The sequence below is a fragment of the Oncorhynchus tshawytscha genome, linkage group LG33, assembly GCF_018296145.1.
Source record: "Oncorhynchus tshawytscha isolate Ot180627B linkage group LG33, Otsh_v2.0, whole genome shotgun sequence".
Taxonomy (NCBI): domain Eukaryota; kingdom Metazoa; phylum Chordata; class Actinopteri; order Salmoniformes; family Salmonidae; genus Oncorhynchus; species Oncorhynchus tshawytscha.
The window spans coordinates 22,749,854-22,772,747 of NC_056461.1; the positions used below are offsets into that span (position 1 = coordinate 22,749,854).

Here is a 22,894-nt window from a genome sequence, read left to right on the forward strand (position 1 = left end):
TCTGCTTTGCTCAATCACTTTTAATCAGGAGAAAATCACATCAGAAATATACTGCCGGAAGCCATTTTGTTCTTTCACATTGCATTAAAACTGATTAGTTTCGATACTTATTACAAATAAATAGATTTTTTTTAACCTTTGTATTAAATCACAGACGGTACCCCCATCCCTTCACTTCAGCTGTCCGTGTGTGTCCTGAAGCCAACAATGGATCAGACAGACAAGCCGTCTGGGCTGCTAGCAACACTACAAACAGCCATTACACTTATTCCCACACACCAGGCAGAATGAATATACAATATGTTACACAGTTACAGTATATACAGTCCCTTTAAACAGAAGGAGTTCACCTCGGTCTCTTAATCATCATGTGCTCAATCCCACACATTCATTCAAAAGAACAGTTTGAATTAGAAAGCGTGGAAAAACTATTTCACCTGTTACTTTTACTCTCTCGTCACCACCTTCAAAACAATAGTTGTAAATGACTATAAAATATTCTCTTGGTTTTACCACTCCCAAAACAAAAGTTCTCTCTCTAAAGGAAAAGAGAATGCTAAGAAAGCCAGGAATTTAAATATTCAGTTGGGATCACTTTCAACAGAAATCATGTCAAGTCCTACTACAAAAAGTGCTTTGCTTCAGGGTAGACATGGTTCAGATTAGGTACACACACACACACACACACACACACACACACATGAAAACTCTCCAGAACCACTCATTTCTATATCTCATTTAATACACCTCACATAGCATCACCAAAACCTTTTTTCCAGACTGTTTTTGACATGCTTAAAGACTTCCATTCTTGAATAAAAATCAAATGTGGATATTGGCAGTCAGAGATACACTGGAAGCATAAAAATTCAAAAATATCCTAAATATTTTGGGAGTACACACATTTCCCCAAAAACTGTGGGGTGGCAGAGATGTGCCTATGGCAATTTTATCTTTACTTGGGTCATCATTGTAAGGTTATGTAAAAACAGAGGACCTTCCTGCACCTGTCAATCAAACAGCAGAGCTTAACCCCCTTGCCCATGCCGTGTGTTACTGGAATCATTACAACCCTCTATTCATTTGTACATGCCTACACATCCTCCTAGTGCACACTGCGCCACACACAATATTTCGGTCACTTCAACACACACACTGTCTTCATTCGTGGAACCCTGAGCCCCGATGTGCCAAAGTGCACATGATGACATCATAGGGCTCCCAAGTATAGAAACCAAATGTCAGAATGGATCTGCCATTGAAAAGCTACTTTCCAAAAGTAAGTGAGATGGGACACGGTTTGATTAGAAGCTCTGTACAATTTTAGTGCAATAACCTACAGCAAAAGCCCATGTAACTTTAGAGAGAAGAGACAACTACCATTCAAATCATTTATCAAACAGACTCACAATCTTCATCCAGTCTCAAAGGGAGCGACTTAAATTATAAATGAGATATGTTGAGGGGCAACAAGCACAACATAATTGAAAGATTGATAAACGAGATGATCAACTGGTGCTATGAAATGGGGCCTCGAATAAATAACCGCAGAGAAAACTTGAGGAATTACAAATCAGTTGACTGGCTCGTGTGCATAAATAAGATACAGCTCTAGTGTACATACATATGTTCAAATTTCAGTGTTTCCACATAAAAGAGGATGGATAGACAAGGTAGTTGTAGGGGTGAGCAGCCATGTGTCTACATGCTAGTTCCTCTCTTTCCTGACGTCCTATGGCGTATCCTACTTAGAAGTGAAAGTGCAAACTGCTCCCATCACTCCAAATGCTAGTGTCTTTACCAATGCTTTCCTGACTGACTTCCGCCCCAGGTAGGCCAAGGCTCGAGCCTGGCCTCTTACCTCCTTCATGTACTGTACCCAACTCGTCCTGCCCTCCTCTACCGCACCTGCCATCCTGTCCTACTCAGACAACACACTCACTCCACTGCCATAGAACATACCAACAGCTACCAAGGGCTGTGCCTCGATACAGTACTGTCTCTCCTACCAAACACACAGACAGACTAGCCCAGTTCTGCTCCAGAGTCAGACACATTGTGAATGGGGATCCAGTTAGTGCCTTAACATAAAGGTACCAGTGGAGACTGGTGGGAGGAGCTATAGGAGGACATGCTCATTGTAAGAGCTGAAATTGAATCAATGGAATGAGAGTCAAACATGTGGTTTCCATGTGTTTTATGTGTTTGATACCGTTCCATGTATTCCATTGTTGAACAGAGGGATCAATGTGCAGGAATAAACATCTCTCCATCAAGAGAATCACAGGAAGAATCTCAATAGCATCCGGTGGAATACTTCCCAATCATCGAATGGTATTAAATACCAATTAAAGGAGACAGAGCAGACAAACATTCACACTGCAAGTAAGGAGGTTGCGAAGGAGGAGGATGAAGAGGTGGACAAGGAGAGGAAAGCCACCACACACACTTACACAAGGAGTTCACATCCTTTAGTCACTCTGTTAGTGCAATGAAAAAAAAACGGGGAAAAAAACAGCATGCGAGACCAGCCAAGGACTCAAAAGGAAGAGTGAGAAGGAAGGAGAGGAAACAACCTCTCCCAGAAAGTAGAGAGAGTGTGCATGTGTGTGAGAGACAGTATACCCAGAACTGTGTGTACGTGTAAATCCTAGATGACCTAAGTAGAGTGTGACGTGGTGGAATGGTATGTCTGTTCAGAGATCCTCCAACGTAGCTCCACAGTCTCATCATCATCATCAGACCACCAGGATCTTGACTTCGTCCTGCTCGTCGGGCCGGTAAAAGAACGGGACGCAGGGGTTGTCCCCCAGGAAGGGCACGGAGCGGGGCCCCTGGGGGTTTTGGATCTCCTGGAGCAGCTGCATGATCTGCCTGGTCGTGCCGTCCTCTTGGGGCCTCATCAGAGCCTGGGAGTCTGAGGGGAGCCCCTGGACCTGGTCTGACGGGCCACCGTGAGGAGGGTCGGTGGAGTCAGGCTTCACGGCTGACCTTACATCCGCAGACTCTGGAGAGAGAAGGGGGGGAGCGATGAGAGATCAGGGAGGTTAGTATAATGACGATCCATGGATGTGTGTGTATTGTTCTACTCCAGGGCTCTCTAACCCTGTTCATGCAGAGTTACCCTCCCGTAGGTTTTCAACCCAACCCCAGTCATAACTAACCTGAATCAGCTTATCAAACAGCTAATTATTACAATCAGGTGCACTACATTAGGGTTGGTAGTGAAAACCTGCAGGATGGTATCTCTCCAGGAACAGGGTTGGAGAGCCCTGTTCTACTCCACATACATACATACCACACACACTTGTATTATTTGATGTGTGTTTGTGTATCTGGTCCGTCCACAGTGCTGAGTTCCTTGTGTCTCCGTGTGCGTGTATTTGTGGCGTACCTTCCTGTGTGTGTGTTTGTAATATATATAAGTGTGAGCATACCTTGTCCATCCACAGCGTTGAGCTCCATGCGTCTGTGTGTGTGGTGAGCCTGGATCTGCTCCTCTCCGGCTGGCAGCAGGTCAGGGTTAGCCGCAGCGCTAGCCAGCGCCCCAGTATAGCGGCTGTACCACTCGTTCCTCTCGCCCACCAACCTCATCACCAGGTCCTGCAGCTCTGCCAGTTTGGCCTGCACGGGCACAGAAACACACTCAGAACACTGGCAATACTCTGAAACGTATGTAGTTCCTTGACTAATTCATGTTCTGTGGACCCCAGAAAGAGTAGCTGATGATTTTGGAGCGGTTAATGAGGATCCTAATAAATACCAAATACTACTCGTGTGTACAAATTTATGTAAAACATATATATATTCTCCTCTTACCAGGTAAATTGACTGAGAACACATTCTCATTTACAGCAATGACTTGGAGAACAGTTACACTGGAAAGCAGGGGGGGTGGGGGTGAATGAGCCAATTGGAAGCTCAGGATGATTAGGTGGCCATGATGGTATGAGGGCCAGATTGGGAATTTAGCCAGGACACCGGGGTTAACACCCCTACTCTTACGATAAGTGGCATGGGATCGTCAGTGCCCACAGAGAGTCAGGACACCCGTTTAACGTCCCATCCGAAAGACGGCACCCTGCACAGGGCAATGTCCCCAATCACTGCCTGGGGGCATTGGGATATAATTTTTTGGGGACCAGGGGAAAGAGTACTTCCTACTGGCCCTCCAGCACCACTTACAGCTACATTTGGTCTCAACCAGGAAAGGAAAGGGCAGAATGACAGATTTTTACCTAGTCAGCTTTGGGATTTGATGCAGCAACCTTTCGGTTACTGGCCCAACGCTCTAACCACCAGGCTACCTGGACCAAGTCTGCTTAGCTTCAGAGGCAAGGTAGCAGTGGGATGCAGGGTGCTATGCTGCTGGTGGCACACTGCATCCCTCTCATGTTTGGTGTGTGTGGTGTACCTTCATCTCCTCTTTGTCCTGGGCCAACATACTGATGTACTGCTCCTTCTCAGTGTGTTTCTGCTTCATGATGGCTCTCTGGTTCTGGTAAAGGGTGATGTACTCTCCTGGACAGACATACACAATTAAGGAGTAGGATGAGCAGACCTGTCACACTACGTGAGTGAACTTGTCAGTGCATCCCTGTTAGTGTGTGTGAGAGAAAAAGACAAGAGTGTGTGCGTCACTGATCATGCCAGTCTTTACAGAGAGAGATGATTGAGTGTCTCACCAACAGCATTTCTGAAGACATTTGTATACAGCGGTGTATATATATACCCAGAACCAGTCAAAAGTTTGGACACACCTAGTCATTCAAGGGTTTTTCATGATGTTTTACTATTTTCTACATGGTAGAATAATAGTGAAGATATCAAAACAATGAAATAACACATATGGAATCATGTAGAAACCAAAAAAAGTGTTAAACAAATCAGAATATATTTTATACTTGAGATTCTTCAAAGTATCCACCCTTACCCTTGATGACAGCTTTGCACACTCTTGGCATTCTCTCAACCAGCTTCACCTGGAATGCATTTCCATTAACAGGTGAGCCATGTTAAAAGTTAATTTGTAGAATTTATTTTCTTCTTAATGTGTTTGAGCCAATCAGATGTGTTGTGACAAGGAGTCCATATTACGGCAAGAACAGCTCAAATAATCAAAGAGATTATTTACTTTAAGACGTGAAGGTCAGTCAATACGGAACATTAAGAACTTTTTTGAAAGTTTCTTTAAGTGCAGTAGCAAAAACCATCAAGCGTTAAGATGAAACTGGCTCTCATGAGGACCGCCACAGGAAAGGAAGACCCAGAGTTACCTCTGATGCAGAGGACAAGGTCATTAGAGTTAACTGCACCTCAGATTGCAGTCCAAATAAATGCGTCACAGAGATCAAGTAACAGACACATCTCAACATGAACTGTTCAGAGGAGACTGAGTGAATAAGGTCTTCATGGTCAAATTGCTGCAAAGAAACCACTACTAAAGGACACCAATAAGAAGAGATTTGCTTGGGCCAAGAAACATGAGCAATGGACATTAGACTGGTGGATATCGGTCCTTTGGTCTGATGAGTCCAAATGTGAGATTTCTGGTTCCAACCGGCATGTCTTTGTGAGACGCAGAGTAGGTGAATGGATGATCTCCACCTGTGTGGTTCCCACCATGAAGCATGGAGGAGGTGTGATGGTGCTTTGCTGGTGACACTGTCTGTGATTTATTTAGAAGGCACACTTAACCAGCATGGCTACCACAGCATTCTGCAGCGATACGCCATCCCATCTGGTTTGCACTTAGTGGGACTATCATTTGTTTTTCAACAGGACAATGACCTAAAATACACCTCCAGGCTGTATAAGGGCTATTTGACCAAGAAGGAGAGTTATGAGAGCTGCATCAGATGACCTGGCCTCCACAATGCCCCGAGTTCAACCCAAAATTTAACGTGCCTATTTATATAATGAATATGAGTTTATGAAATATTAAAGATTTCAACCGCTCACTAAAAGCCTCACTCATACATAAGTTATACTGAAACACAAAATGGTTATCCAGTAGATTATTAAGGCAGGCTCATCCTTTGTTCAAAACTGGCCTTTTTGCCTTTATACAGATTACAACTTCTAATTTTTGACTAATTGAACAAGCCATACAAAGATGGTAACAATTTGTTTTATCCTGCAGAAAATATATTACAACAAATGTTAAACTCAAATATACAGATCAATAATTGTAATTATATAATACTTATTCATAGAAAATGGAGGAGTTGTCACATATATTTTTGCTAACTGCATTTCGGAATATCTGCTCAATCCAAACTCACAACCAACTGATTGCAGCACTACCACAAAAATGGACTGAAGTGGAAAAGGGAGAAGATAAGGTAACTTGTTTGCCTGCCACATATTAAAAGATACAAATAGGCTGAAATGAATTGGCATAAATAGAAAAACATACCAGTTTAATTTGAGGACAAAAACATTGACAGCTGTGCCATACAGGTTGCAAAATAAATGAGAAGAGATTCCACGGCACATCGTTTATGAACTGGTACAAAAGAACGAAGCTTGATTCAACACTTACGAGTTTTCCAATTTAAATTATATAATATTCTTGTCACCAACAGAATTCAATACACACACACACACACACACACACAATGGCTTGCGAAAGTATTCACCCCCCGTGGCATTTTTCCTATTTTGATGTCATACAACCTGGAATTAAAATACATTTTTTGTGGAGAGTTTTATCATTTGATTTACACAACATGCCTACCACTTTGAAGATGCAAAATATTTATTGTGAAACAAACAAGAAATAAGACAAAAAAACTGAAAACCTGAGCGTGCACAACTATTCACACCCTCAAATGTCCACCTTTTGCAGCTGCAAGTCTCTTGGAGTATGTCTCTATAAGCTTGGCACATCAAGCCACTGGGAATTTTGCCTAGTCTTCAAGGCAAAACTGCTCCAGCTCCTTCAATTTGGATGGGTTCCACTGGTGTACAGCAATCTTTAAGTCATACCACAGATTCTCAATTGGATTGAGGTCTGGGCTTTGAATAGGCCATTCCAAGACGTTTAAAATGTTTCCCCTTACACCACTCGAGTGTTGCTTTAGCAGTATGCTTAGGGTCATTGTCCTGCTGGAAGGTGAACCTCTGTCCCAGTCTTAAATATCTGGAAGACTGAAACAAGTTTCCCCTCAATAATTTACCTGTATTTAGCACCATCCATCATTCCTTCAATTCTGACCAGTTTCCCAGTCCCTGCCGATGAAAAACATTCCCACAGCATGATGCTGCCATCACCATGCTTCACTGTGGGGATGGTGTTCTCGGGTTGAAGAGAGGTGTTGGGTTTGCACCAGACATAGCGTTTTCCTTGATGGCCAAAAAGCTCAATTTTAGTCTCATCTGACCAGAGTACCTTCTTCCATATGTTTGGGGAGTCTCCCACATGCCTTTTGGTGAACACGAAACATGTTTGCTTATTTTATTCTTCAAGCAATGGCTTTTTTCTGGACACTCTGTGGAGTGTACAGTTTTGTGGTCCTATGGCCAGATACTCCAATCTCCGGATGTTCAAAGTTCCGGATATTTTTTATAACCCAACCCTGATCTGTACTTCTCCGCAACTTTGTCCCTGACCTGTTTGGAGGGCTCCTTGGTCTTCATAGTGCTGCTTGCTAGGTGGTGTTGCAGACACCGGGGCCTTTCAGAACAGGTGTGTGTGTGTGTATACATACATACAGTGGGGCAAAAAAGTATTTAGTCAGCCACCAATTGTGCAAGTTCTCCCACTTAAATGAGGGCTGTAATTTTCATCATAGGTACACTTCAACTATGACAGACAAAATGAGACAAAAAAAATCCAGAAAATCACATTATAGGATTTTTTATGAATTTATTTGCAAATTATGGTGGAAAATAAGCATTTGGTCAATAACAAAAGTTTCTCAATACTTTGTTATATACCTTTTGTTGGCAATGACAGAGGTCAAATGTTTTCTGTAAGTTTTCACACACTGTGGCTGGTATTTTGGCCCATTCCTCCATGCAGATCTCCTCTAGAGCAGTGATGTTTTGGGACTGTTGCTGGGCAACACAGACTTTCAACTCCCTCCAAAGATTTTCTATGGGGTTGAGATCTGGAGACTGGCTAGGCCACTCCAAGACCTTGAAATGCTTCTTACGAAGCCACTCCTTCGTTGCCCGGGCGGTGTGTTTGGGATCATTGTCATGCTGAAAGACCCAGCCACATTTCATCTTCAATGCCCTTATCTCACGATACATGGTCCCATTCATTCTTTCCTTTACACGGATCAGTCGTCCTGGTCCCTTTGCAGAAAAACAGCCCCAAAGCATGATGTTTCCACCCCCATGCTTCACAGTAGGTATGGTGTTCTTTGGATGCAACTCAGCATTCATTGTCCTCCAAACACAACGAGTTGAGTTTTTACCAAAAAGTTATATTTTGGTTTCATCTGACCATATGACATTCTCCCAATCTTCTTCTGGATCATCCAAATGCTCTCTAGCAAACTTCAGATGGGCCTGGACATGTACTGGCTTAAGCAGGGGGACACGTCTGGCACTGCAGGATTTGAGTCCCTGGCGGCGTAGTGTGTTACTGATGGTAGGCTTTGTTACTTTGGTCCCAGCTCTCTGCAGGTCATTCACTAGGTCCCCGTGTGTGGTTCTGGGATTTTTGCTCACCGTTCTTGTGATCATTTAACCCCACGGGGTGAGATCTTGCGTGGAGCCCCAGATTGAGGGAGATTATCAGTGGTCTTGTATGTCTTCCATTTCCTAATAATTGCTCCCACAGTTGATTTCTTCAAACCAAGCTGCTTACCTATTGCAGATTCAGTCTTCCCAGCCTGGTGCAGGTCTACAATTTTGTTTCTGGTGTCCTTTGACAGCTCTTTGGTCTTGGCCATAGTGGAGTTTGGAGTGTGACTGTTTGAGGTTGTGGACAGGTGTCTTTTATACTGATAACAAGTTCAAACAGGTGCCATTAATACAGGTAACAAGTGTAGGACAGAGGAGCCTCTTAAAGAAGAAGTTACAGGTCTGTGAGTGCCAGAAATCTTGCTTGTTTGTAGGTGACCAAATACTTATTTTCCACCATAATTTGCAAATAAATTCATTAAAAATCCTACAAATGTGATTTTCTGGATTTTTTTTCTCATTTTGTCTGTCATAGTTGAAGTGTACCTATGACAAAAATTACAGGCCTCATCTTTTTAAGTGGGAGAACATGCACAATTGGTGGCTGACTAAATACTTTTTTGCCCCACTGTGTGTGTGTGTGTGTGTGTGTGATATATATATATACACACACACACACACACACACACACACACACACACACACACACACCAAGTGACACTTAGATGGTACACAGGTGGACTTCATTTACCCAATTATGTCACTTCTGAAGGTAATTGGTTGCACCAGATCTTATTGAGGGGCTTCATAGCAAAGGGGACAAATACATATGCACTCTTCCATTTTATTTGTTTTTGAAACAAGTTATTTTTTTTCATTTCACTTCACCAATTTTGGACTATTTTATGTATGTCCATTACATGAAATCCAAATAAAATCGATTATTTAAATTACAGGTTGTAATGCAACAAAATAGGAAAAACTCCTAGGGGGATGAATACTTTTGCAAGACACTATATATATATATGGGGCATACAACAATCTCAGCTCTGTAGATTTTGCTGCGAAGAGACAGAATCAATAGATAACTTATTCTGGTATTGTCCCTATGTAGCTTGTTTCTGGTCACAAGCTCAGGAATGGTAAAAAAATAAAATAAATCACAACATGCATTAAAAATACAAATAGCAGTGTTGGGAGAAATAGTCAGTCAATAAATAATACTTGTAGCAAAGATTTATCTTTAGCTCACAATCTGTGGATACCACATGACTAGAAAGGCACAAAAAACTAAACAAAAAAAACAGCACAATTGAAAAATGTATGGCACATGGAAACCAAGGTAAGGTGGTCTCAGGTGATAGGTGGGATGGGCTGAGAGTGGCTGAGGCTTGGGATTAAAGAGCTGATGTTTGGTAATGTATTATTGTTATGTGACTGTGTTATATTAAAGTAGCATGTATGTAAAAATGTGTATGAAAAAGTTATGTAACATGTACAGTTGAAGTCGGAAGTTTGCATACACCTAAGCCAAATACATTTTCTCAGTTTTTCACAATTCCTGACATTTAATCCTAGTAAAAATTCCCTGTTTGAGGTCAGTTAGGATCACCACTTTATTTTAAGAATGTGAAATTTCAGAATAATGTCTTGGGTCAAACATTTCAGGTAGCCTTCCACAAGCTTCCAACAATAACTTGGGTGTATTTTAGCCCATTCCTCCTGACGGAGCTGGTGTAACTGAGTCAGGTTTGTAGGCCTCCTTGCTCGCACACGCTTTTTCAGTTCTGCCCACAAATGTTCTATGGGATTGAGGTCAGGGCTTTGTGATGACCACTCCAATACCTTGACTTTGTTGCCCTTAAGCCATTTTGCACAGCTTTGGAAGTATGTTTGGGGTCATTGTCCATTTGGAACACCCATTTGTGACCAAGCTTTAACTTCCTGACTGATGTCTTGAGATGTTGCTTCAATATATCCACATAATTTTCCATCCTCATGATGCCATCTATTTTGTGAAGTGCACCAGACCCTCCTGCAGCAAAGCACCCCCACAACATGATGCTGCCACCCCCGTGCTTCACGGTTGGGATGGTGTTCTTCAGCTTGCAAGTCTCCCCCTTTTTCCGCCAAACGATGGTCATTATGGCCAAACAGTTCTACTTTTGTTTAATCAGATCAGAGGACATTTCTCCAAAAAGTATGTCTTTGTCCCTATGTGCAGTTGGAAACCATAGTCTGGCTTTTTTACGGTGAGTTGGAGCAGTGGCTTCTTCCTTGCTGAGCGGCCTTTCTGGTTATGTCAATATAGGACTCGTTTTACTGTGGATATATATACTTTTGTACCTCTTTCCTCCAGCATTTTTACAAGGCCCTTTGCTGTTGTTCTGGGATTGATTTGCACTTTTCGCACCAAAGTACGTTCACATCTAGGAGACAGAACGTGTCTCCTTCCTGAGCGGTATGATGGCTGCATAGTCCCGTGGTGTTTATACTTGCGTACTATTGTTTGTACAGATGAATGTGGTACCTTCAGGCATTTGGAAATGGCTCCCAAGGATGAACCAGACTTGTGGAGGTCTACAATCATTTTTCTGAGGTCTTGGCTGAGTTCTTTTGATTTTCCCATGATGTCAAGCAAAGAGTAACTGAGTTTGAAGGTAGGCCTTGAAATACATCCACAGGTACACCTCCAATTGACTCAAATGATGTCAATTTGCCTATCAGAAGCTTCTAAAGCCATGACATCATTTTCTGGAATTTTCCAAGCTGTTTAAAAGGCACAGTATGTAAACTTTTGACCCACTGGAATTGTGATACAGTGAGTTAGAAGTGAAATAATCTGTCTGTAAACAATTGTTGGGAAAATTACTTGTGTTATGCACAAAGTAGATGTCCTAACCGACTTGCCAAAACTATAGTTTGTTAACAAGACATTTTTGGAGTGGTTGAAAAACAAGTTAATGACTCCAACCTAAGTGTATGTAAACTTCCGACTTCAACTGTACATGTAAAAAGTACATGTAAAATGTAGCAGAATACCTGTTAAAAACAAAAATATATTTGTGCTCACAAAAATAAATAAAAATAAACAATTGAGATGGTTTGGGATGAGTGAAGGAAAAGCAGCCAACCAATGCTTAGCATATGTGGGAACTCCTTCAAGAATGTTAGAAAAGCATTCCCCATGAAGCTAGTTGAGAGAATGCCAAGAATGCTTAGCTGTCATCAAGGCAAAGGATGGCTACTTTGAAGAATCTCAAATATATTTTGATTTGTTGTACACTTTTTTTGGTTACTACACGATTCCATGTGTTATTTCATCATTTTGATGTCTTCACTATTATTCTACAACATAGAAAACAGCAAAAATAAAGAAAAACCATTGAATGAGTAGGCTGGTCCAAACTTTTGACTGGTACTGTATATGTATGGATGCATGTCTCGCTCACCAATAGTATCAGTCTCTCCAGACAGCTGTATACAGCGGTGTTCCAGCTCCTCTACCCTCTCCTTCAGGTCAGCCTTCTCCTGCATCAGAGAGGTGAAGCGCTGCTGCAGCCTCTCCATGGCAACATACAAGGCCTCATGTACCTCCACTGGTACACCCTCTGAACCTGAGACTAACAGGGAGGGGTAACTGGTCAGATACACTGCACTGGTAACACTCAAAACTGACAGTGTTCCTAGAAAACAAAAACACAGGTCATGCAAGTAGCACATACAACTACGTGCATACACACACACACACCTTTCCTCCTCCTCTCACCTGTGTGTTCAAGGTGACTGTGGTCATCATGGCTGTGACCGTGACACTGACCGTGGTCGTGGTCATGACTGTGGCGCTCCATGCTGAGTGCTGCAGCCTGGTGTCTGGCAGCGAAGTGCAGTCTCCTCTCCTCCTCCAGTCTGCTCCTCACCTCATCTCGCTCTGCCTCCACACGCGCCACCGCACCGCGCACAAACTCCTCCTGAGAGAGAGCGAGAGACGCAAGGGAGGAATTATTCTTCAGAGACAATTATCTGAGAAATACTTTGGAAATCCTCAATGTAGGATTCTCTACAGCATTTGGGAACACTAGTTCCCACCTCACCATCTCCTCGCGGCTCTCAAAGTCTTCTGGGATAGCGATCGAGGACTTCTGTGGGCTCTCTTGCTGGGATTGGCTCTCCACTCCGTCTCCCCGGTTTCTGGGGAGTGTGGAAAGGGCTGAGCTGTTGAGCAGCTCTGTGACTTCAGCCTTCAACTGCTCGTTATCTCTGGACAACTGCTCCAGCCTCTCCTGCAGAAGGCGCCAGAGGGGTCAATACAGACACAGTGTGTACGTGTGCATAGTGTGTGTCTCTTCATGTGCGACTCTGTGTGTGTGTGTTCGGAGATATGTGACTACATGCGTGTGTGTCCTTCCCTGACCTGGTATTGCTCCAGCTGTTTGTGGCTCATCTCCAACTGAACCCTTCCCTGGGTCTCGTCATGCTGCAGCCGGTCCATCAGCTGGTTCTGCTGCAGGTACTGTCTGTGGAGCTGCTCCCGCTCTGACACCAGGGCTGTATAGCCTGCAGAGTACTGCTGTAGGTGGGCCACTACCTGGTCCCGCTGCTCCAGCAGTGCCTGGTACTCCTGCGACTTCAAATCCAACTAGGGATGGAAGAGACGTGCAAGTGTCTATATGCTGTTCCTGTACCTGTTCACCATGAAATGTGGGTGCCCGCGTGTCCCTACCTGCTCCTTGACATTGTGCAGGTCCTCCTGTAGTTGTCCCATCCTGCGTCCCAGCTCCTTCTTCACGTGATGCTCTGACTGCAGAGCAGTGGTCAGCTCCATGTTCTCATTGGTCTAGGACCACAGAGACATTCAACACATTCATGAGGTCACCACCGATCTGAATGTGGCTGGATAACTGAAGATGCATTTCCACATATTCCATGTTTAAACACTAATAAAACTTGGCAGATCAGTGATTACTTAACATAAGTAAACAGGAGAGCAAAAAAGGCACCACTCCTCTTTACCAGTTTGACGAAGCCGTTCTGCAGCTCAGCCAGTTGGTCTTTAAGGGTGCGGTTCTGGGCCAGGGCGCGGCTGATGGTGGCCTTGTCACTCTGCACATCCTCCAGCATGCGCCTGCGGTCCTCTGCATCCTCAGCCCCGCGCTCCGCATGGCGCTCCAGCTCCGAGAGACGGGACTCCTGCTCAGAGCACATGCGACTCAGCTGCTCGTTATCACGCAGCTATAAAGAGAGAAGGGAGGCCAGAGAACAGTGAGTTTTCAGTTGTGAGACACAACAGGGATGGACAGGGTGTGCAAGATTTCATTCTAGACCAGCACCAACCCACCCCATAATTCATCTTATCAGTCTATGCTTTGATGAGACAGTGTTCAGAGTGCAACTTCACTGAGGAGTGTGACACACAGTGCGTGTTATTAATAATAATAATAATTATTGCCTGGCAGTGTGTGTGTGGTCATCACCTGGGCTTGGAACTGTGAGTTGAGCGAGTCTCTCTCCTGCTGCAGGCAGCCGAGGGCCTCCTGGAGGGCCAATTCACTCTCCGAGGGCCCTGAGGGCTGGGGCTCCGCCTGGGCCTCTCCCTCCTGAGACAAAAGGGCTGGGGAGGAGAGGAGAGTCCTTACGGCAATGCAAATCTTATAATGATAATGATTGACAGGATGGGGAAGTTCAACACAATAAGCTGGTCTTTTTTGAGAACCATTGACGTGCAAACTGAGGAGGGTAGCTGTGTGTCTCACCTGCAGTGTGCTTCAGATCTGTGATATGGGCTTCAAGCTCCTGGATCTGACTGATGCTCCTGTCCCTCTCCTCTGCTACTAGTGTCACCTGCACAGGACACACGTCAATCAACTCAACCTTAAAGTGACTAGGTATTTATAGCGTTACGTCCAGGGCTGTGCCACCTCTATAGGCTGTGCTAATGGGGTGGTAGCATAGCGTACCTGAGAGAGCAGCTGCTCCGTCTTGTCCTTCCATACTTGTCCCTCCTCCTGGATCTGCTCAGCGTAGCGGTCTCTCTCTGTCTGCAGCTGGGCCACCGACTCCATTAACTACAGATAATACCAAAAGAGATCTTTAACACAATGGCGTGGCAGTCAAAACTTTAAAGAGGCACACACACACTAAGGTTGAATGGCGGGAACCCGGTTACCGAGATTTACCGGCCACAACCACTCCCCTTTCCCCAGGATAAATAACTTTGTGTATTGACCGGTACATCATAAATAACAGCATGCGTGAAATTCAAACTGTTCAATTATATGCCATTTCTAAATCTGGGTCCTCTGAATAATCAACGCTCAGGGTGGGGACAGACAATGCATGTAGAGCTAAAGTGCATTCAGAAAGTATTCAGACCCCTTGAAAGTTTCCATATTTTGTTACGTTACAACCTTATTGTAAAATAGATGAAAAAGATAAATATATATCCTCATCAAGTGAAAACAGGTTTAGACATTTTTGCACATTTATCACAAATAAAAAATAGAAATACCTTATTTACATAAGTATTCAGACCCTTCCCTATGAGACTCGAAATTGAGCTCAGGTGCATCCGGTTTCCATTGATCATCCTTGAAATGTTTCTACAACTTGGAGTCCACCTGTGGAATATTCAATTGGTTGGACATGATTTGGAAAGGCACACACCTGTCTATATAAGGTCCCACAGTTGACAGTGCATGTCAGAGCAAAAACCAAGCCATGAGGTCAAAGGAATTGTCTGTAGAGCTCTGAGACAGAATTTTAATCGAGGCACATATCTGGGGAAGGGTACCATAAAATGTCTGCAGCATTGAAGGTCCCCACAGTGGACTCCATCATTCTTAAATAGAAGAAGCTTGGAACCACCAAGACTCTTCCTAGAGCTGACAGCCTGGCCAAACTGAGCAATCGGGGAAGAAGGGCCTTGGTCAGGGAGGTGACTAAGAACCTGATGGTCACTCTGACAGAGGCCCAGAGTTCTTCAGTGGAGATGGGAGAAACTTCCAGAAGGACAACCATCTCTGCAGCACTCCACCAAACGGTAGAGCGGACAGACGGAAGCCACTCCTCAGTAAAAGGCACATGACAGCCCGCTTGGAGCCAAAAGGCACCTAAAGAACGCATACCATGAGAAACTAGATTCTCTGGTCTGATGAAACCAAGATTGAACTATTTGCCCTGAATGACAAGCGTCACATCTGGAAAAAACCTGGTCACATCCCTACAGTGAATCATGGTGGTGGCAGCATCATGCTGTGTGGATGTTTCTCAGCGGCAGGGTCTGGGAGAATAGTTAGGATAGAGGGAAAGATGAACGGAGCAATGTACAGAGATCCTTGAAGAAAACCTGCTCCAGAGCGCTCCGTACCTCAGACTGGGACGAAGGTTCACCTTCCAACAGGACAACGACCCTAAGCACACAGCCAAGACAACACAGGAGTGGCTTCAAAACAAGCCAGAGCCCGGACTTAAACCTGATCAAACATCTCTGGAGAGACCTGAAAATAGCTGTGCAGCAACACTCCCCATCCAACCTGAAGGCTTGAGAGGATCTCCAGAGAAGAATGGGATAAACTCCCCAAATACAAGTGTTCCAATCTTGTAGGGTCATGTCCAAGAAGACTTGAGGCTGTAATCGCTGCCAAAAGTGCTTCAACAAAGTACTGAGTAAATGGTCTGAATACTAATGTAAAAGGTGATATAAAAAAAATAGACAAAATTATATACATTTGCTAAAATGTTGTCATTATGGGGTTTTATTGGGTGGGGAAATGATTTAATCAAATTTAGAATAAGGCTGTAACGTAACAAAATGTGGAAAAAGTCAAGGGATCTAAATACTTTCCGAATGCACTCTATGTATTGGATCAATCATTTGGGCTTTTTAACCTTGGACTCATAAAATGTCTTTAATGTATGACCAAAGCTCTAATCAAATAAACACATAGGCCTATTTATATAGATTTTTTAAATTTAACCTTTATTTAACTAGGCAAGTCAGTTAAGAACAAATTCTTATTTACAATGACGGCCTACACTGCCCAAACACGGACGACGCTGAGCCAATTGTGGCCACCCTACGGGACTCCCAATCACAGCCGGTTGTGATACAGCCTGGATTCGAACCAGGGTGTCTGTAGTGACGCCTCCAGCACTGAGATGCATTGCCTTACACATTTATAAAATACCGGGAAAGTATTCAACCCTAACACACACACACACACCTGAGCAGTGTGTGCCTCAATCTGTAGTTTCTCCTCCAGTAGTAAGTGCATCTGCTGGTTGGCACTGGGAGGCCCTGACTGACTGGAAAACTAGGAATAAAAATAAATAATTGAACAACTGCAGAACAAATGATGGTGTGTGTATGTGAGTGATTAAGTGAGAGAGACCGTGTGTGTGTACCTACCTGTTGCAGCATGTCGTCAGTCATCTCCAGTCTCTTACGCAGTTCATCCAGGTCCAGTCTCATAGCATTGTTCTCACTCACCCTCAGCTTGAGCTGCTCTGACAGCTCTGAACTCTGCTGCCTCCCCTCCTCACTCACACTACTGCACAGAGACAGAGGGTCAGCTAGGAACGTGCACACACACTCACAAAGAGCCTCTGATTTACCTCGCCTCAGATGACAGGCATCTCTCTCCATGTATCACAATCACACAAACTGACGAGGTGTGGTTTCCACCACATTCCTTTCCATACCTAGTCCACAAATCAAACAAGGAAAGGCCAGCCATTGAGTAGAATGTCAGCATACTCAGGGTAAGACTTACTTTAGTCTGTACACCTCTAGCCTCAGGTTGTCTCTCTCTTTCTCTAGCTCTTTGTTATGCTGCACATACAAGAGAACATCAATCATTTGTTAGACATTACCGCAAAGCTCAAATCGATAGTAATCGGTCAAAGCATTCAACTGTAGCAATATCAGTCTAGTGTGCAGACTACCTCCTCAAACGGTCTTCAGTGTGTGACTACAGTAGGTTGCCTTCTCAAACGGTTTCTGTGTGTGTGTGTTACCTTGTCAAACTGTTTCTGTTGTGTGGAGACCGAGGACAGGGTTCTCTCCAGCTCAGAGACTCTCTGTTTGGTGGCCTGGAGACGGTTACTCAGCTCCTCAGCCTCCCCTGAATGAAACACACACACACTTAGTGTCACCCATTCATATTAAACACATCAACGCCATCTCTTTCTCTCTCATCTCCTCTGAACACACACCACAATATGTCACATTACTGAACACATTCACATTCATAGACACATCAACACAGAAATGCCTTCTCTTTCTCAACACAGGCCACACACACACACCTGTTTTCTGGCGGGCAGCCTGCTGTGTGTACGACAGAGCGGTCTGCAGCTCTGATTTCTCCGACACCAGGATGCCGATGGTCTGAATGTGGACCTGGGGGAGAGGACAGACAGGGCGAGAGACAGACAGGGCGAGAGACAGACCAGTTATTGACGCCTCGCATGATACAATTTGTAAATATTGGATACAAATCAAGCTTTGTTTCATTTGCAATGAGACAGTATTCAGTGTATCAGTGCACGCATCCCTGGGTAAAAAAGGAACAGCATGGTGTGCTGACCCCAAAGGCAGATACATAGCACACATCTGGAACTGCAGAGTGAACATTTGACAATTGCTTTCAAAGGTCTTCAAATGGATTCAGAAAAGTGCTCTGAGGGAATGAAAAACCTTGAAGAAGTTCCTTCTTCTGTGTGTGTGTACCTGTAGCTGTTCCCGCATTGCTCCTTGCTCCTTCACACACCTCTGTTCAAACTCTCTTCGCTCCTGATCAAAGAAAGCACACAGAAAACATCCCGTCATTGCCCACTGAGGAGGAGATAAGAGAATGAGAGAGTCTTCCTTATTCTGCTCACCTTTTGCAGCTGATCTGTGAGCGCCTGAGAGTGCTCGGTCTGTCAGACAAAACAGGACAGAGGAAAAATCCATGATATCATCATCATCATCCCCACCTCAGACTTCACCACCACAACATCTCCAGTAAGTCACCCATCTAACCCAACACCATGTCATCTCCTTTCACTCTTCAAGAGTTAAATCCCTGTTGAGCACCACGGAACCTCCCTCGCACACTCAAGAGAAGCACAGCAGCGTATTAGCCGAGCCAGTGGGGTTAGCAACGGTTAGCAAGATGGCTCCAGAAGAAATGTCAATACAGTTGGCCTAAACATTCCCTCATTTCATTCAGCGTGTCCATCTTGGTGAGCATGTAAAAGCTTGGCTGTTACCAATGGGAACAAGGCAGTGCAATGAAATTATTTGTGAGGTGAAAAAACAAAACAGTGCATGATATGATCAACTGGCCGACTGTGCTACCACTCAGCGCAGCTGCTGTTTAGCCAGGGTGTTACGTCATTTGCCAGTCAGTCTTGCTATAGGGGCTGTCAGGGGTTATTTGCCACACAAGGCAGAACGCCAAACTCCCACGAGGACACACTCTTACCAGCCGGTCTAGCTTGGTATTGAGCTGATTGTTTGTTAGGTTGCTGGAGTCCAGTGCGGCTGCCAGCTCCTGGTTTCGACTCTGACGTGCGCGCATGCATCAAAAGAAGAAAAAAAAAGAGGGGAAGGGAGGGAGGGAGAATTGAAGGAAAAGAAAAACAGCGATGGGAGGAGAAATACAAACAGTAACTCATTAATGTAAAAGTAAATAACACACCTCTCTCCCCCTCAGGGAAAAGTAAATAACACACCTCTCTCCCCCTCAGGGAAAAGTAAATAACACGCCTCTCTCCCCCTCAGGGAAAAGTAAATAACACGCCTCTCTCCCCCTCAGGGAAAAGTAAATAACACGCCTCTCTCCCCCTCAGGGAAAAGTAAATAACACGCCTCTCTCCCCCTCAGGGAAAAGTACATAACACGCCTCTCTCCCCCTCAGGGAAAAGTAAATAACACACCTCTCTCCCCTCAGGGAAAAGTAAATAACAATACCTCTCTCCCCCTCAGGGAAAAGTAAATAACACACCTCTCTCCCCCTCAGGGAAAAGTAAATAACACACCTCTCTCCCCCTCAGGGAAAAGTACATAACACGCCTCTCTCCCCCTCAGGGAAAAGTAAATAACACACCTCTCTCCCCCTCAGGGAAAAGTAAATAACACACCTCTCTCCCCTCAGGGAAAAGTACATAACACACCTCTCTCCCCTCAGGGAAAAGTAAATAACACACCTCTCTCCCCCTCAGGGAAAAGTAAATAACACACCTCTCTCCCCCTCAGGGAAAAGTAAATAACACACCTCTCCCCCCTCAGGGAAAAGTAAATAACACACCTCTCTCCCCCTCAGGGAAAAGTAAATAACAATACCTCTCTCCCCCTCAGGGAAAAGTAAATAACAATACCTCTCTCCCCCTCAGGGAAAAGTAAATAACACGCCTCTCTCCCCCTCAGGGAAAAGTAAATAACACGCCTCTCTCCCCTCAGGGAAAAGTAAACAACACGCCTCTCTCCCCCTCAGGGAAAAGTAAACAACACGCCTCTCTCCCCCTCAGGGAAAAGTAAACAACACGCCTCTCTCCCCCTCAGGGAAAAGTAAATAACACGCCTCTCTCCCCCTCAGGGAAAAGTAAATAACACGCCTCTCTCCCCCTCAGGGAAAAGTAAATAACACGCCTCTCTCCCCCTCAGGGAAAAGTAAATAACACGCCTCTCTCCCCCTCAGGGAAAAGTAAATAACACGCCTCTCTCCCCCTCAGGGAAAAGTAAATAACACGCCTCTCTCCCCCTCAGGGAAAAGTAAATAACACGCCTCTCTCCCCCTCAGGGAAAAGTAAATAACACGCCTCTCTCCCCCTCAGGGAAAAGTAAAAACACGTCTCCCCCTCAGGGAAAAGTAAATAACACGCCTCTCTCCCCCTCAGGGAAAAGTAAATAACACGCCTCTCTCCCCCTCAGGGAAAAGTAAATAACACGCCTCTCTCCCCCTCAGGGAAAAGTAAATAACACGCCTCTCTCCCCCTCAGGGAAAAGTAAATAACACGCCTCTCTCCCCCTCAGGGAAAAGTAAATAACACGCCTCTCTCCCCCTCAGGGAAAAGTAAATAACACGCCTCTCTCCCCCTCAGGGAAAAGTAAATAACACGCCTCTCTCCCCCCTCAGGGAAAAGTAAATAACACGCCTCTCTCCCCCTCAGGGAAAAGTAAATAACACGCCTCTCTCCCCCTCAGGGAAAAGTAAATCAGGGAAAAGTAAATAACACGCCTCTCTCCCCCTCAGGGAAAAGTAAATAACACGCCTCTCTCCCCTCAGGGAAAAGTAAATAACCCCTCAGGGAAAAGTAAATAACACGCCTCTCTCCCCTCAGGGAAAAGTAAATAACACCGCTCTCCCCCTCAGGGAAAAGTAAATAACACCGCTCTCCCCCTCAGGGAAAGTAAATAACACCGCTCTCTCCCTCAGGGAAAGTAAATAACACCGCTCTCTCCCTCAGGGAAAGTAAATAACACCTTCTCCCTCAGGGAAAAGTAAATAACACCTTCTCCCTCAGGGAAAGTAAATAACACCTTCTCCCTCAGGGAAAGTAAATAACACCTTCTCCCTCAGGGAAAGTAAATAACACCTTCTCCCTCAGGGAAAGTAAATAACACCTTCTCCCTCAGGGAAAGTAAATAACACCTTCTCCCTCAGGGAAAGTAAATAACACCTTCTCCCTCAGGGAAAGTAAATAACACCTTCTCCCTCAGGGAAAGTAAATAACACCTTCTCCCTCAGGGAAAGTAAATAACACCTTCTCCCTCAGGGAAAGTAAATAACACCTTCTCCCTCAGGGAAAGTAAATAACACCTTCTCCCTCAGGGAAAGTAAATAACACCTTCTCCCTCAGGGAAAGTAAATAACACCTTCTCCCTCAGGGAAAGTAAATAACACCTTCTCCCTCAGGGAAAGTAAATAACACCTTCTCCCTCAGGGAAAGTAAATAACACCTTCTCCCTCAGGGAAAGTAAATAACACCTTCTCCCTCAGGGAAAGTAAATAACACCTTCTCCCTCAGGGAAAGTAAATAACACCTTCTCCCTCAGGGAAAGTAAATAACACCTTCTCCCTCAGGGAAAGTAAATAACACCTTCTCCCTCTCCTTCGGGGATGTATAATGTGAATACCAAACAGAAAAATATGTCAGCAGGTACTTGTTGATCCTACTAGTATTCAGAGAGGTCATACACAGTGAGGACAGGGTCATGGGTAACTAGTGAAGAGTTCAGCAATACCCGGTCAGACTGGAGAGTGTAATCTAATGAGATCTAATGGGTTCGCATCACCCCAGTTTCTCTAGAAATAACATGCATGACCACAATATGAACATACAAGTCCCTAATGTGATCTCAGCCAATTTAGACAAGTAACAACCCAGTAGTCACTAACAAAATGTTGTATCCTTTGAAATCCTAGTGAGAAGGGTAATACCTATAGTCAGCTCAGATCTAAGCTTGGAAAGATGACGTCTGAAAATATTATTTGCAAACAGAAGAGAGTCCATTCTCTATGTAGACTCCATCAATCAACAAGGCAATCTAACAGGTGAGATCTGAGGACTATCAGACAAGAGCAAGAGAGATATGAGATATGCATTATATCTAGCCAGGATTTGATTTGATTTGATACAGTGGGGCGGCCTGGACAGCAATTCATACATTTGCTCTGTTCTGACTGCGACGATCTTTCAGATTGCATTGTCGTCTCAGCCGTGCAACACAAACTCAGTTCTAATCATGAGTATCATTTATGTGGAGTACATGTGTGTGTAACCCGAGACAGGACACAGGGCAGGAACAGGTCATGTGAGCTGTGTGGCCGAGGCCAGTCACATACCTGCACAGAGAACCAGAATGGAGGGATTGTGAGAGAGAGGAGAGGGGCCTGTGTGGAGTGAGAGTGGACAGAGGACAGAATACCTCTACATAACCTGGGGCCACAAGGGCACCTTCGGGGAGAGTGGGACTGGGTCTGTCTGATCAGGACAAATGGATAGCATTTTAGTGCTTTTCCCTGTGTACCGTGTCGATGAGGGGGCAACATGTGGTGTTGTGATGTGTCACCTACCTCCAGTTCTTTTTCATTGGCTGGCGAAGGAGCACTGTCTCCATTTATATAGGTGGTGGATGACTAGAATAGGTCGGGAAAGAAACAAAACAGTACAAGTCAAACCAATATAAAGCAAGCTTTTCAAAGCCAATGAGAGTCAAATAACACAAATAACACTCTTGATTATGCAACGCACTAAACTGGGAGCAAGC

The 22,894-nt window shown here is 44.5% G+C and overlaps 1 protein-coding gene across 6 annotated transcripts in view; it reads right to left on the bottom strand.

Annotated features, from left to right (window-relative positions):
- LOC112230999 (golgin subfamily A member 2) overlaps positions 1-22,894 on the bottom strand; it is a 27,362-nt gene continuing 4,468 nt past the window's right edge. For 4 of the 6 annotated variants that reach the window (XM_024397478.2, XM_024397480.2, XM_024397482.2 and 1 more), the window contains 21 exons: positions 22,701-22,763; positions 19,107-19,187; positions 18,520-18,558; positions 18,368-18,430; positions 17,944-18,037; positions 17,653-17,759; positions 17,409-17,467; positions 17,045-17,186; positions 16,860-16,949; positions 14,595-14,702; positions 14,391-14,478; positions 14,112-14,248; positions 13,651-13,869; positions 13,361-13,474; positions 13,052-13,276; positions 12,732-12,920; positions 12,407-12,608; positions 12,090-12,260; positions 4,415-4,521; positions 3,438-3,624; positions 1-3,007 (listed from right to left, as the gene is read on the bottom strand). In XM_024397478.2, the coding sequence (XP_024253246.1) occupies positions 2,739-3,007; positions 3,438-3,624; positions 4,415-4,521; positions 12,090-12,260; positions 12,407-12,608; positions 12,732-12,920; positions 13,052-13,276; positions 13,361-13,474; positions 13,651-13,869; positions 14,112-14,248; positions 14,391-14,478; positions 14,595-14,702; positions 16,860-16,949; positions 17,045-17,186; positions 17,409-17,467; positions 17,653-17,759; positions 17,944-18,037; positions 18,368-18,430; positions 18,520-18,558; positions 19,107-19,187; positions 22,701-22,763 (2,754 nt within the window). In that variant the 3' untranslated portion in view covers positions 1-2,738. The remainder of the gene's footprint in view (positions 3,008-3,437; positions 3,625-4,414; positions 4,522-12,089; positions 12,261-12,406; positions 12,609-12,731; positions 12,921-13,051; positions 13,277-13,360; positions 13,475-13,650; positions 13,870-14,111; positions 14,249-14,390; positions 14,479-14,594; positions 14,703-16,859; positions 16,950-17,044; positions 17,187-17,408; positions 17,468-17,652; positions 17,760-17,943; positions 18,038-18,367; positions 18,431-18,519; positions 18,559-19,106; positions 19,188-22,700; positions 22,764-22,894) is intronic. The other 2 variants (XM_024397479.2, XM_024397481.2) reach the window with 2 other exon arrangements.